We start from the raw sequence: 13,127 nt of genomic DNA, 5'->3' as shown, positions 1-13,127 counted from the left end.
GTAGCCTGGAAATGGGGAGACAAGATCTGGAGACTTTGCGGCATCCTGTGCTCATGCCGTACGGGTTGCAGTGTGGTGAGAACTTGGGAACGAGGCGCACTGCGCCCCCTTACTGTCCCTTCACCTCTGCAGGATGACATGCAGCAGCTACAAAACATGCTGGGCTGTGAGCTTCAGGCTATGCTATGTGTCCCTGTCATCAGCCGAGCCACCGACCAGGTGGTGGCCCTGGCTTGCGCCTTCAACAAGCTTGGAGGAGACCCGTGAGTTTGGGGGTGGGGGTGTCGATAAGGAATTGGAGCTGGAAGGTGGGGCGGGGTCATAGGGTGAGAAGCCTCCCTCCCACCCCCACGCCCTCGCAGTGGTAGGCCTCCATTAATGCAAGATTGCTGATGCTCCATCATCTGTTGTTCTGTTGGTGATTTTTTTTTTTGCTACTGTGGCTCCATGAGCATCAGGGAAGAGCAGGAGGACAGCCCACTCTCCACAGATCTCTAGTCTGAGGGAGGAGGCTAGCCTTGATCTGAGAAGGGAGTGTGAAGAGAGTCCCATCAGCTGGTGGACACGAGCTTCCTAGTAGCATGCAGGAAAGAAAATAAAAGTGGGGTGGAGCCCGTCTTCCCTGTCCTCTCCCGTGACCCCCAACCCTTCTTCCAGCTTCACAGATGAGGATGAGCACGTGATCCAGCACTGCTTCCACTACACGGGCACGGTGCTCACCAGCACCTTGGCCTTTCAGAAGGAGCAGAAGCTCAAGTGTGAGTGTCAGGTGAGTCCCCTGAGCTTTCCCTGGGAACCAGCTCCAGCCCAGAAGGCTGTCTGTCCGGTTGGCCCGTCCATCTGTCCGTCCCTCCGCGAGGGTGATGCTGCCTGCCTTATCTAGGCCAGTGGCAGCACTGCAGCTAGGTAACCTAATGACCTGGAAGTCGCTTAAAGCGGGAGGTCAGTAGTTCCCCGGGCTCTAGGCATTGTCTGCGGTTGCCCTCTAGTGTCTGACAGGGGCACTACCACAACATCTGGGCAGCAAGAGGCAAAGGTAGCAGCCGTCTGAGACCCAAGGGCTTCCTGTTCTTCACTGGGCCACTCCCCAGCTCCTTCACTTAAAGGGTTTCATCAGGCACTTCAGTTTCCAGCCTACTCTGGGAGCTCTTGGGAAGGGGTGAGAACATCCTGGACCACCTTTGTGATCCTCACTCCCTCCTTCTCAGGCTCTTCTCCAAGTGGCAAAGAACCTCTTCACCCACCTAGGTGAGTGACTGTCTTCCACACAGGCACTTTGGGGAGGAGATTTGGAGGGTTTGTCTGGCATTCCTCAGGTCTCACGTGCTTCTCCTTCCCCCTCCCCCAGATGATGTCTCTGTCCTGCTACAGGAGATCATCACAGAGGCCAGAAACCTCAGCAATGCGGAGATGTGAGCAAAAGTGGGGTGGTGTGCGGGGGGGGGGGGGGATGTGATGGGAGGAGGGGAGACTGAAACCTCAGCCCTCACCACCCCTGCCCCTCCCTGCCTTCTTGTCTGGCATTTCCTTCTGCTGGGGCCCTTGTTTCAGCCAGGACAGCACTAGCTGGGCTTTACTGGGCTTCTATGACACACAGTAGAAACTAAAAACAATTCAATACAAAGCAAATAAAAAGCAAAGGGAGGAATGCTTGGAAATGGCCAGCCCGAGAATAGTGTCTCACCTTAGGACACTTTCCAGGGTCTCAGAAATCGCTACTCTAGTAATAGATGGTTGGAGAGGCTGCAGGACCCCACGAACCAACCACTTCTCTCCACAGCTGCTCCGTGTTCCTGCTGGATCAGAACGAGCTGGTTGCCAAGGTGTTCGATGGCGGCGTAGTGGATGACGAGGTGAGGGAGTATGGACGGTGTCGGGAGTAAGCAAGGAGACCTGGGGAAAAGGCCACATTTGAAAGTTGTCTATACGCAGGTTAATTAACTTCTTGCTTTCTATCCCATCCCTGTCTGGACAGAGTTATGAGATCCGCATCCCGGCGGACCAGGGCATCGCGGGCCACGTGGCGACCACGGGCCAGATCTTGAACATCCCAGATGCATACGCCCATCCGCTTTTCTATCGCGGCGTAGACGACAGCACTGGCTTCCGCACACGCAACATTCTCTGCTTCCCTATCAAGAACGAGAATCAGGGTGCAGACTCGCGGCCGCCAGGGGCGGGGCCTGAAGGGGCTGGACGTGGGCGGGGCCGGGGCGGGGCCTGGGGGAAGCTGGTCTTAGTTTTTGCTAGGGTCGGGAGCTGAAGAGTTTGGGATTGTCTGGTTTTGAGCCATTACTTCTAGAGGAGTTTGGGGAAAGCAGGTCTCACTGGACTCCTTCACCAATGATTCCTGTTTTCTCTTTTTTTCCCAGAGGTCATCGGTGTGGCTGAGCTAGTAAACAAGATCAATGGGCCATGGTTCAGCAAGTTTGATGAGGACCTGGCCACAGCCTTCTCCATCTACTGTGGCATCAGCATCGCCCACGTGAGGGAACTACCCCACGTGGGGCGGGGGGGTGTCCTTCTACTCCCCACATCTGTCTATGCCCAGGGCTCAGATCCCAGTGAAGCCAGGTGCTTTGCAGCCTGCTATACATGCTGGCTGCCTCTAGTCGGTCAGCATTAAACTATGGGGATACTATTTCCAGTCCTGCTTACCCAGCTTCCGGGATCATAGAAAAAAAAGGAAATGAAATTAATAAAAAAAAAATCCCCCAAACCCCACCTAGTCCTTCTGGGCTGGTGGTATGGGCCTATAATCTCAGAATTTGAGAGGCAGAAGGATGGAGTTCAAAACTCTGGAGGCCAGCCTGAGCTACATGAGACACTGTCTCAACAAACAAAAACCCCAACACACACATACAAAACCCTGTTGGTAAGATTCCACTACTGTGCCAGCAACTCCAAGCCAACCTACTAGTTAGTTAGTATCTTTTTGGCAAAGGTTAGGTCTTTCTGCGCATGCCTTGGCAGCTGTAGCCTGCACATCCAACCTAGGTTCCCAAGTTAATCCTTCTTTCTGATCTTCTCCAAAGATTACCAGGTTCAGGGGACAAAGTGCCTCAGATGTTAAGAAAATAGGGAGGGCCAGTAAGAGATCTGGGATTGGAGTCGGGGTGGGACTATTGCTAGTGCCTTATACTGGGCCCCCAACAGGACAGGAACGAGAACTAATGCTGTCTGACCCATTTGTACCTGTTCCGGGCATTCTGAGGAAGTCACAGCCTTAAACTCCAGCCCCATCTTTTCCATTTTCTCCCCTCAGTCTCTCCTGTACAAAAAGGTGAATGAAGCCCAGTACCGCAGCCACCTGGCCAATGAGATGATGATGTATCACATGAAGGTGAGGCTTGCTCGGAGCTTCAGTACATCTTAGGGTTTGGGGCCACCAGCCCCACGTGACTTTTCTGACTCCCAGAATCCTCTGCAACCCAGGTCCAGGCTGAGCTTGGCTATTGCTAGCTCTTGAGAATGAGAAAACAGACCCACACCAACACCTGGTCTCTCCTCTGCCTAGGGAGTTTCCCCAACTTCCCCGTACTCCTCTCCCAAGCTTTTTTCTTAGCCTGATCTGAAGGCAGCCAGCAGGCTTTCACCCAGGAGAAAATTTGGTTCGGACAGCTGCCCCCACCCCATGTCCAGAGAGTATGCCCCACTTGGGGAATCCCTGAAGACTGCTCAGGGCTTTCCCCTGCCACTCTGAAGGCAGTGGCAATGATCCCAACTGATGACACTCCAGTCCCATTACCAGGCCGGTTTCAGAAGAGCTACTTCGAGCTCTAGCGTCGTGTATATGGCAGTTGTTGTGCATTGGGCCACAGCAGTACCTGGAACTTAGATTAGATACTAGAAGGTTCTCCTCGAGAGACAAACTCTCCCTGAGAGACTCGGAGTCTCTGAAAGGCTGCCAGGAGCTGGAGTATCACAAACGGGCATTCTTTATCTCTGTCATGGATGTGGTTATCTGGGCATAGGCAGGGGCACAGGCATGTGGGCTGCAGTGCTGTGGTGCTCTCTCCACTGACATATTAAGAGTTGACAACTTTGTGTGTGCTGGACAAGAGATCCCGCACCAGCATGGGAATCTGATGGGAAGGACACTGGAGAGGGAGGGGGCCATCTTCTCATGCCTGGCTTGTCTGCTCTAGGTCTCTGACGATGAGTACACCAAACTGCTCCATGATGGCATTCAACCTGTGGCTGCCATTGACTCCAACTTTGCCAACTTTACCTACACTCCTCGGTCTCTGCCTGAGGATGACACTTCTATGGTGAGCTGGCCCTTCTCAGTCGAGCTGGGACATTGGGGCGGAGGGTGGGAAGCATAGATGTCAGTTAGATGTGCATAAGAACTTCCACTGAGGGGCTGGAGAGATGGCTCAGTGGTTGAGAGCACCGATTGCTTTTCCAGAGGTACTGAGTTCAAATCCCAGCAACCACATGGTGGCTCACAACCATCTGTGATGGGATCTGATGCCCTCTTCTGGTGTGTCTGAAGACACCGACAGTGTACTTATATATAATTAATAAATAAATCTTAAAAAAAAAGAAAAAAAAACTTCCACTGAGGCAGGAACTCCAAGGGAGGCTGTGGAATCCCCTTCAGAGATAAGCTAAGTATGCCCTTTGCCATTATGGGGCCACACAGTGACTTAGGGGGTAACAGTGGGCTGGATGGTGCCCCAAAGCTGTCCTTGGTGTGTGGTCCAAGGCTTGCCGCACTGCCTGTTCCTCTAAGATTATATGTGAGCTTGCTTCCCAGAAGTCTTAGCTCCTGGGCCTCTTAAATTTTGGATAGTTCACAGTTTGATGCATGCCCGTTCATCTATTTACTTTCCCTTTAGTTTAGATTTAGAATATTTCTAAAGATTGATTTATTTATTTTATGTATATGAGTACACGGTAGCTGTCTTCAGACACACCAGAAGAGGGCATCAGATCCCGTTACAGATGGCTATGGGCCACCATGTGGTTGCTGGGAATTGGACTCAGGACCTCTGGAAGAGCAGTCAGTGCTCTTAACCACTGAGCCATCTCTCCAGCCCTAGGTTTAGAATTTTAAGACTCTAAATTTTTGAGTATGAAGCTTTAAGAGAGGTGGAGACAGAAACCACATCTTGATAGTGACAATCCCTCTGACATACCCCACCCCCGCCATTTTACAGGCCATCCTGAGCATGCTGCAAGATATGAACTTCATCAATAATTACAAAATTGACTGCCCAACTCTGGCCCGGTATGTGCCCCAGCTTCCCCTCCAACCTCAAGTCCACTGCCCCAAGCATTCTTAGGAGGGGGAGGACTGGATTTGAGGGGATGGGTAGGGCTCTGTGAATAAGGATCCATTCTCAGACCCTAAATCATGAATAAAGAAAGGCGAGAAAATGCAATGGGCAGTCTGGAGGGCTTCCCGAAGGAGGAGAGAGAGAGAGAGGCTGAGGCTCCTTCTGTTCTGGTTTCTCCCACAGATTCTGCCTGATGGTGAAGAAAGGCTACAGGGACCCACCCTACCATAACTGGATGCATGCCTTCTCTGTCTCTCACTTCTGCTACTTGCTCTACAAGAATCTGGAGCTCTCCAACTACCTCGAGTAGGTGGCTGTCCTCCCCACATCTTCCAGTACTGAGGCCCCGCTTGTGTGGCAGGTTTTTTACCTGGCCACTCATCCTGTCCTTTTTGCTGGGGGGATGCTGTACAGCCCCCCACCTTCCTCAAGGGATCTGCTCAGTCAAAGCGATGAACCCAATTCTCCCAGGGCTGCCACACTCCAAAGGAGAGCCGCTTTCCGGAACCTTTTGACTGGGTGGCCCCTGGGCATCTCATCCAGCTGTCTGCCCTTTGACGCACTCAGGGAGGAGGACCCGGGTGACATTTCTCTTTTCTGCTTCCCTACCTAGGGACATCGAGATCTTTGCGTTGTTTATTTCCTGCATGTGTCACGACCTCGACCACAGAGGCACAAACAACTCCTTCCAGGTGGCCTCGGTGAGAGAGCCTGCCCTTCTCATAGTGGGGACCCTCTGCCCTGCCCTTCTCAGCCTGAGATGGGGTGGCAGTGAGTTCAGTACCTGGGGCAAGAGAAGGGAGCAATGTCCTCAGTGGGAGGCTCTCCCTCTGATCCAGACAGGAGGGGTAACCAGGGCTTTTATGGACTTTTCCAGAAATCCGTGCTGGCTGCGCTCTACAGCTCAGAAGGCTCTGTCATGGAGGTAAACTGCCATCCTGCTCAGCTCTTGCTCTGAATCCCCAAAGCCAGCAATGTGCAAGCTAGAATGTTCTCAAACCAAGCTCTCCAGCCAGGCTGCGGGACTTGTGGCTAGTAGGCTTCACTTTCCTGAAGCAGGCACAGGTTGGGGTAAGACTAGGCCTACTAGGTCAGCCTGAGTCAGGATTGCACCAGTGGGAACAGGGCAGGCCAGGGCCAATTCTAATCCCCTCAGCTTGTCCTTAGATTGTGGGATGGGGGGCGGGTTGGGGTTGAGGGGCACTGGTCTCCTCTCTAACAGCCTCTTGGGTCAGGAACAAGATCCGAGACATCTGAATTTCCTGTGCCTTGTGCAGGTCTTGATTCAGGGTGGGAACCACATCTTCAAGGTCACCTTGCCCCAGGCTGTCTCCCACAGCACCCCCTCCAGAGGTTGCCCCTAACAGCATACTCCTAGAGAGATGCTTGTTCTCACCGTCTCCCAGGAGGACTGGTGGCAGCCCAGGCCTGCCCTTTGTCTCTTGGGGAGGAGCTTGCCCCTCCTCCGAATGACAGCCCTTCACTATCAGGAGACAAGGCCCTGCCCCTGCCTCCTCACTGCCTTCTCCTGTCAGCAAACAAATATCTTCTGCATGAATTAGTGTCCGGGACATCAGGGGATCGTTTCAGAATTTTCTTCCAGCTAGTGAGGCCCTCTGAGCATACCTTATCGGGTCCCTTCGTGTGACAGCTAAGGGCCCTGAGTCATGAGCTTGGGGGCTAGTCCCTGCCTGTCTCTCCTGCCTCTCTGGGAGCCTCTGGTGAGGGGACCCTTCGACCCACTGACACCCATCTCTCATCTCCCTACAGAGGCACCACTTTGCCCAGGCCATAGCCATCCTCAACACCCACGGCTGCAATATCTTCGACCACTTCTCTCGGAAGGTGACGGGGCCATGCGGGGGTGCGGTGTGCTTGGTGGGAGCCGGAACCGGCTAGAGAGAGGGGGTCGAAATGCCCCCTGGAGTGGATCAGATGTTTGTAACAGAGGCCATGATGGTCCTCCCCTGACGCTCTCCAGGACTATCAGCGCATGCTGGACCTGATGAGGGACATCATCTTGGCTACGGACCTGGCACACCACCTCCGCATCTTCAAGGACCTGCAGAAGATGGCCGAAGGTGCCTCACCTCACCGCTGGGGAGGGATGGGTGGTTTAGCAAGGAGATCTGCCCATCTGAACATCTGAAGAGGTTCTGTCCTGTCCTTAGCCCATTCCTGGTTATGGTGTCCCGCCGGGCAGACCCAGTACTGGTCACCTTCCATTAGCTCTGCTTTGTTCCCCATGGTATGATGTAGACTCACTTCCGGACAGGTTGTGGGGCCCTTGTTCTCAGAAGGGACGAGGAGCCTGGATCCTCCTTCTTGACTCCATTGTCCCCAAACAGTGGGCTATGACCGGACCAACAAGCAGCATCACAGGCTTCTTCTATGCCTCCTTATGACCTCCTGTGACCTCTCTGACCAGACAAAGGGCTGGAAGACCACCAGAAAGATTGCGGTAAGAGCCAGCCCTCTAACCCGAGCAAGCACAAGCTATACCCTCTGCCCAGCTCAGTGTACCCCCCACAGTGGCCTGAACGCCTTTCTGTGCTGATTTTAGCCTGGTTGTCTTTCGGGGAGTCTGAAACACGGAGCACCTCAGAGCAACAGACCAAATGACCCAGAAATCAAATGACCCAGATGTGCACTGAACTTACCCAGGGTCACATGACAAGCCAGTGGCTACTGGGAAGAGGGCAGAATGCAGGCACTGCACTGTCCCATCTTCTGTTAAGCTAGCGAGGGGAGGCCCTGGGTGGGACCGAGACATCAGGCCTCAGTTTGCCACGGTGGGAATGGGCTTTGGTGGACAGATGCCAACCGCAGGGGGTGATGACACTGTTGCCTTCTAGGAGCTGATCTACAAAGAGTTCTTCTCCCAAGGAGACTTGGTATGTGTCAGGCGACCTCAGGGTGCCCAGGGTAGTGGTGTGTACAGAAGGAGGGGTGTGCCTGGTACGAGTCTTGGAGAGGTTGGGTTAGCTGGCTCTGCCTGATACCTGATGGAAGAGCAGGAGGGGCGGGCCTGATGATCTGGTGTCTGTAGGAGAAGGCCATGGGTAACCGACCAATGGAGATGATGGACAGGGAGAAGGCCTACATTCCGGAGCTGCAGATCAGCTTTATGGAGCACATCGCCATGCCTATCTACAAGTGAGCTTGTGGGGCACAGCTGGGGCCCCGTACAGAGAGGCTTGCGTCTGCTTCTGCACTCTCAGACCCCGGTGGAAAGGGGTCTTCATACTGCGCTGTTTCCCAGCTTCACACTCTTACGGAAGTGCTGTCTGGGGGTGGGGGGGAGGTGTCGTCTTTCTTGCTGTCTGTGGTCTGTTTTCTGACCCCATCCCTCATACCCTCAGGCTGTTACAAGACCTGTTCCCCAAGGCCGCAGAGCTGTACGAACGTGTGGCCTCCAACCGTGAGCACTGGACCAAGGTGTCCCACAAGTTCACCATCCGAGGCCTCCCCAGTAACAACTCGCTGGATTTCCTGGATGAGGAATATGAAGTCTCTGATTTGGACGGCACCAGGGCTCCCGTCAATGGCTGCTGCAGCCTCGAGGGCTGAGTGGTCCCCTCTAGGGGCCCTCCCTGCCCAGCCCTCCTTTCACAACTCTCTACCAGTCTGTCTGATGCATTGGGAACCAGAGCCATGGGTCCTGGGTTCTAGGACATGCCACCCCTCCTGGGCTTCATCTTTCTCATCTGCAGGAGGAAAGCAAGATTCCCCAGTCTCACACAGACTTGGCCATTTGTTCTTCAAGAGCACTGCAGTGACCACTGGCTGTGGGCTCTCTTCTGCACCCCTTGACTATACCGTGCTCAGTCCTGCCCAAGCCACTTCACCTCTGAGCAGCATCACAGAACCTTCTGTGACCCCATTAGAGCCCTCCTAGGTCAGTACCCTTGTTTTCTGGCGGGATCTCTGGAGGTCTCTGGAGACTCCAAGATCTGCATGGAAGAAAAGACTGCTGAGAGAGCAGAGGGTATAAAACAGTCACCAGCTAGAAGTAGCCATAGGGTGAAGGTACCCCAGGGAGCCTCCATGTTTCTGGTAGGATTGGGACCCTTGGAGGAAGCTGACAGCCAGGTTTCTCAGTGCTCTGCGGGGGGAAATGATCTGGCAGAGAGGACAGGAACGATGGGCAGGGAGGGTCCTCAAGCTGGGAGACAGACCCATATGCACCCATGCCCTTTAGGTGGTGTGACCTGAAGCAAGTTCCTTTCCCTAGCTAGGCAAGACAAGATCATTAGACAAGCCTAGTCTCTCTTTAGATCAATGTCTCCATCGTTCTGTGGAGCCCATGAGTGGCTGTGGCAGGCTCTGCCACCCTAAGGCACAGAGAGCCTAACCTTCTTTCCTCTGAGTGTATCCCCTTGGTCTGAGCCCCCTCTCCCATTCCTGCCACCAGAGAGGGGCCTGGCCTCTCCCCACAGGGCTTCTCTCCTCTTCAAGGCCATATTCACACGTGTCCCCCAGAGGCTCAGGAGACTCTCCCAGGGCTGGGCCTCTTGGGTGAGTGGCCACTAACTTCTCTTCTGTTGCGTTCTCTATGTGTCGTGGGTGGGGGAGGGGGCCACCTGCCTTACGTACTCTGAGTTGCCTTTAGAGAGATGCGTTTTTCTAGGACTCTGTGCACCTGTTGTATGTGGTCCTGTGGGCTGAGTGCTTTGTACATGAGAATAAATCTATTTCTTTCTACCAACCCTCCTGCAGGAGGTTGTCTGTGGACTCTGTCTGTATGTAGGTGGAGGAGAGGCAGTTGGCACAGGCAAGTATCCCTAGAATCTCTGACGACCAAAACCTCTACCCCTAGCCTAACACTCCTATTCTGGGGGCCAGGGTGTGTCATAGACCTGTTGAGAAGATTCCTGGGCCATCTATGGGGGCCAGGGGTTGTAGGCTCACAGGAGGCTCAGGTATGAAACAGTAAGAAAGTATATCAGGTGGCAGATTTCGAAATGGAGAGAAAGACCGGAAAGCCAGAAGCAACCAGGGAAGCTGTGGCTTCTCTACACCTCTACATGCTGCTCTGCCATGGTCATGATACCTGGATGACCAGCCCTTGGACTTCAGAGCCTCTTTAGCTATGGGGTTGTCTGGGTAACCATCAATCCCGCATCCTTGTTTCTCCGAGTGCTGTGGAAGGGGTCCCCGTGTGTGTGAATCTCCATGGCAGATTTGACGCTGGTGTGTGTCTGCGGATGAAGAGTAGACCGGAGAGATGCTGGCTTGCAGGACAGTGGCCTGTGGTTGCACAGAGCACTGGGAGATGGTGTCATGGTTTCCCTACCCTACCCCTAGTGTGGGGGAAGGAGCTCTGGCTTGACTGTCGGGGTGGTCAGGGCAGCTACCTGAGGATGTCAGGGATGAAGAGTGGGACCTGAAGACCAGGACCAGGGACGAGGAATGTGGGGAAAGGCTATCTCTGCATGGAGTCTGCAGGCACCCCTCATAAGGTCATGCAACACAAAGCCAGCCCCATTGTCCTCTTGTAACTACCCTGTATTCCAGCGTTAATGGTTCCAATTGGCATTTTCTCACAAGATTCTGTGGCATTATGTAGCCAAGTGGTCCGAGGTTTGGAGAAGTACTTTGCCAAGGCTAGGCTGTGAGCCAGTTCAGCATGTCTGGCTCCTCTCCAAAGCCACTTCTTCTACAGACTTTCCTGGAGGACAGAAGCACCATCTGCAGTTTGGGCAGTACTGTCATGATGCAAAAGGGTGACAAGCAAGTGGGTTGGGCCCCAAAGAAGGAGCTGGGGTCAGAGGGGTGTGTGCGTGCATCCTGTGAATGAATGAGTTTATTCTGCAGTAAGTCTCCAAGGCCACAATTACACCTGGTGAATTAAAGCTGCTTTTAGAGCTGACCCCCTTCAGGGTTCAGCCTTTTTCAAAAGGAGATTGGGATGAGTGTGGTGTCTTGGGTGAGTGACCCAAAGGTGATGCGAGGTGCTCAAGTGGAATGAAGGTAATAAGGGGCACAAAGAGGCTGTTTTACAGCCCTGTTGCAATCTTCTGGGGGTGGCAAGGGGTTAGGTGTCATGGGACTTCCAGCTCTAGAAAGGCAAAGGAGTGAGAGGAACTGGGTCCCCAGGGAGATCAGGGCTGCCATTGCTCTGGAGGCCAGGCTCTGGCAGGGCCAGGAAGATGGGAAGGCAGAGTGGATATGGGGAGCAGGAGGGGATATTAATGGGTCAGATCGTGCTAAATAGAAATTCACACGGGTGGGTTCTCTCCTGAAGCACAAAACCAAGAGCTGTCACCACATAGAGGCACCTGGCTCCTTGTAGTCCCCACAAGCTCCTGCCCTCCCCCTCAGGGCTTTGCCTTCCTTCAGGGCAGGATAAGCATTGGGATTCCTCCCTGGGGTCAGTTAGAAAGGAGGACCCTTGCTGGGATGGGAGGGAACTGGAAAGGAGGCTGTCCCACATCCCAGGGGGACCCATGTGTGAGTGCAATCTCAAGAGTTCAGGAGGGAAACATCAGGGTGAGTCCTTGTAGGAAGCGGAGGGCATCATTGTTTGGAGATTGGTGGGTCAGGTGTGACAACCGATGGATCGGTGGCTCTTGCCAATATGGCTGCCCTTCTCCATCCCTAAGTCACCTATAGAGAAAACTACAGAAACAAGAGAGAAGTGTGGGACTCTAAGACCCAAGGACAGTAGCCAGGATGCACAGGGCATGGAAAGAGAGCAAAGGGTAGAGGACAGCAATTCCCATTCAAGGTCACCTGCACCATCACTCCCTGCCCTGACAGCTGTGCTCATCCCAGGAGAGACCTCATGGTGCTGCTTGGAGAGCCCCAGTCTGGAAATCCACAGCATATTAACTGTGGCTATGGGGAGGAGCTTAGAGCTCAGCTCTACCCCCTGCCTTAAAGTCAAGACCCCAACACACACAGAGTATATAGCTCACCCTCCAAGGCTCTTCATTTCCACGGGTGCCCCTCAAGGCAAACATCGGCTCACAGGTCAAAAGAGTACACCGGTTCAAAGAAAGATGGAAAACCAGACACGCGAAGAAATGGGAGGCAGACTTGCTGGAACAGATGGGCTCTGCTCTAAAATAAATGCTTTAAATTTACTTGAGGAGATAAGGGAGGATAATAGCAACATGAAGTTAGAGCAAGAAATCATTATAAACGAGCCAAGAAGTGTCAGGCATGAGGGAAGAAAACGTTTGGATCAGGGAGAGCTATGGGTGAGAAGGCTGTGGCGGAGAGAACAGAGAAGTTTGCCATTAGCTGGACCAGCAGGAGCTAGTGTGATAGGTGACAAGCAGTTCAGATGGGGGGAGGGGACTATCTGTAGAAAGTTGGTAATGGAACTAGGCTTTGGGGCTCATGCCTGCGATCCCAGAGGCCAAGGCAAGAGGACTGTGAGTTCAAGGCAAACCTAGGATACAAAGTAAGTTTCAGGCCACTTTGGATGATATACAAGAGCTTGTCTAAAAACATAAAAATTAAAAAAAGGAGCGGCTGCAAATATATTAAAAAAAAAAAAAAAATCTAAGGGAAGAGAAGACCCAAGATTAAAGGGGTCTGAGTGTATCCACCAGGGGCCATGGAGAGAAAAACTGGACCACCAGATACATCGGTTCAGGATTCTCGGACCACTAATATAGAGAAAATCGGGAAAATGTTTAGAAGCAAGACTAGATCAGGTTGTCAGAATTCTCAACACTGCTTGTCGGAATGCAAGATGGCACAGGCAAAGAGCGGCTGCGCGCATCCTGCAGTCTCTGGGGAAACGCCAGCTTCGTGTGCACACAGAGTATCTGACAGAGACTAGGCTGCCACACAGTACCAAAGACGATCCACGGGCCACAATGTTTTCTG

General features: G+C 53.2%; 1 protein-coding gene across 2 annotated transcripts in view; it reads left to right on the top strand.

Annotated features, from left to right (window-relative positions):
* Positions 1 to 9,963, top strand: part of PDE2A (phosphodiesterase 2A) — a 61,172-nt gene extending 51,209 nt beyond the window's left edge. For both annotated transcript variants that reach the window (XM_080913229.1, XM_080913230.1), the window contains 19 exons: positions 133 to 263; positions 658 to 769; positions 1,209 to 1,248; positions 1,349 to 1,412; positions 1,781 to 1,853; positions 1,976 to 2,153; positions 2,373 to 2,485; positions 3,266 to 3,343; positions 4,149 to 4,271; positions 5,166 to 5,236; positions 5,469 to 5,591; positions 5,899 to 5,986; positions 6,163 to 6,210; positions 7,056 to 7,130; positions 7,267 to 7,366; positions 7,634 to 7,746; positions 8,141 to 8,179; positions 8,335 to 8,441; positions 8,648 to 9,963. In XM_080913229.1, coding sequence (XP_080769355.1) covers positions 133 to 263; positions 658 to 769; positions 1,209 to 1,248; positions 1,349 to 1,412; positions 1,781 to 1,853; positions 1,976 to 2,153; positions 2,373 to 2,485; positions 3,266 to 3,343; positions 4,149 to 4,271; positions 5,166 to 5,236; positions 5,469 to 5,591; positions 5,899 to 5,986; positions 6,163 to 6,210; positions 7,056 to 7,130; positions 7,267 to 7,366; positions 7,634 to 7,746; positions 8,141 to 8,179; positions 8,335 to 8,441; positions 8,648 to 8,855 — 1,884 coding nt within the window. In that variant the 3' untranslated portion in view covers positions 8,856 to 9,963. The remainder of the gene's footprint in view (positions 1 to 132; positions 264 to 657; positions 770 to 1,208; positions 1,249 to 1,348; positions 1,413 to 1,780; positions 1,854 to 1,975; positions 2,154 to 2,372; positions 2,486 to 3,265; positions 3,344 to 4,148; positions 4,272 to 5,165; positions 5,237 to 5,468; positions 5,592 to 5,898; positions 5,987 to 6,162; positions 6,211 to 7,055; positions 7,131 to 7,266; positions 7,367 to 7,633; positions 7,747 to 8,140; positions 8,180 to 8,334; positions 8,442 to 8,647) is intronic.
* The last annotated feature ends 3,164 nt before the right edge of the window (positions 9,964 to 13,127 follow it).

The sequence above is a fragment of the Micromys minutus genome, assembly GCF_963924665.1.
Source record: "Micromys minutus genome assembly, chromosome: 2".
Classification (NCBI taxonomy): domain Eukaryota; kingdom Metazoa; phylum Chordata; class Mammalia; order Rodentia; family Muridae; genus Micromys; species Micromys minutus.
The sequence above is the reverse complement of the archived record's forward strand: the minus strand, read 5'-3'. Positions and strand labels throughout refer to the sequence as shown.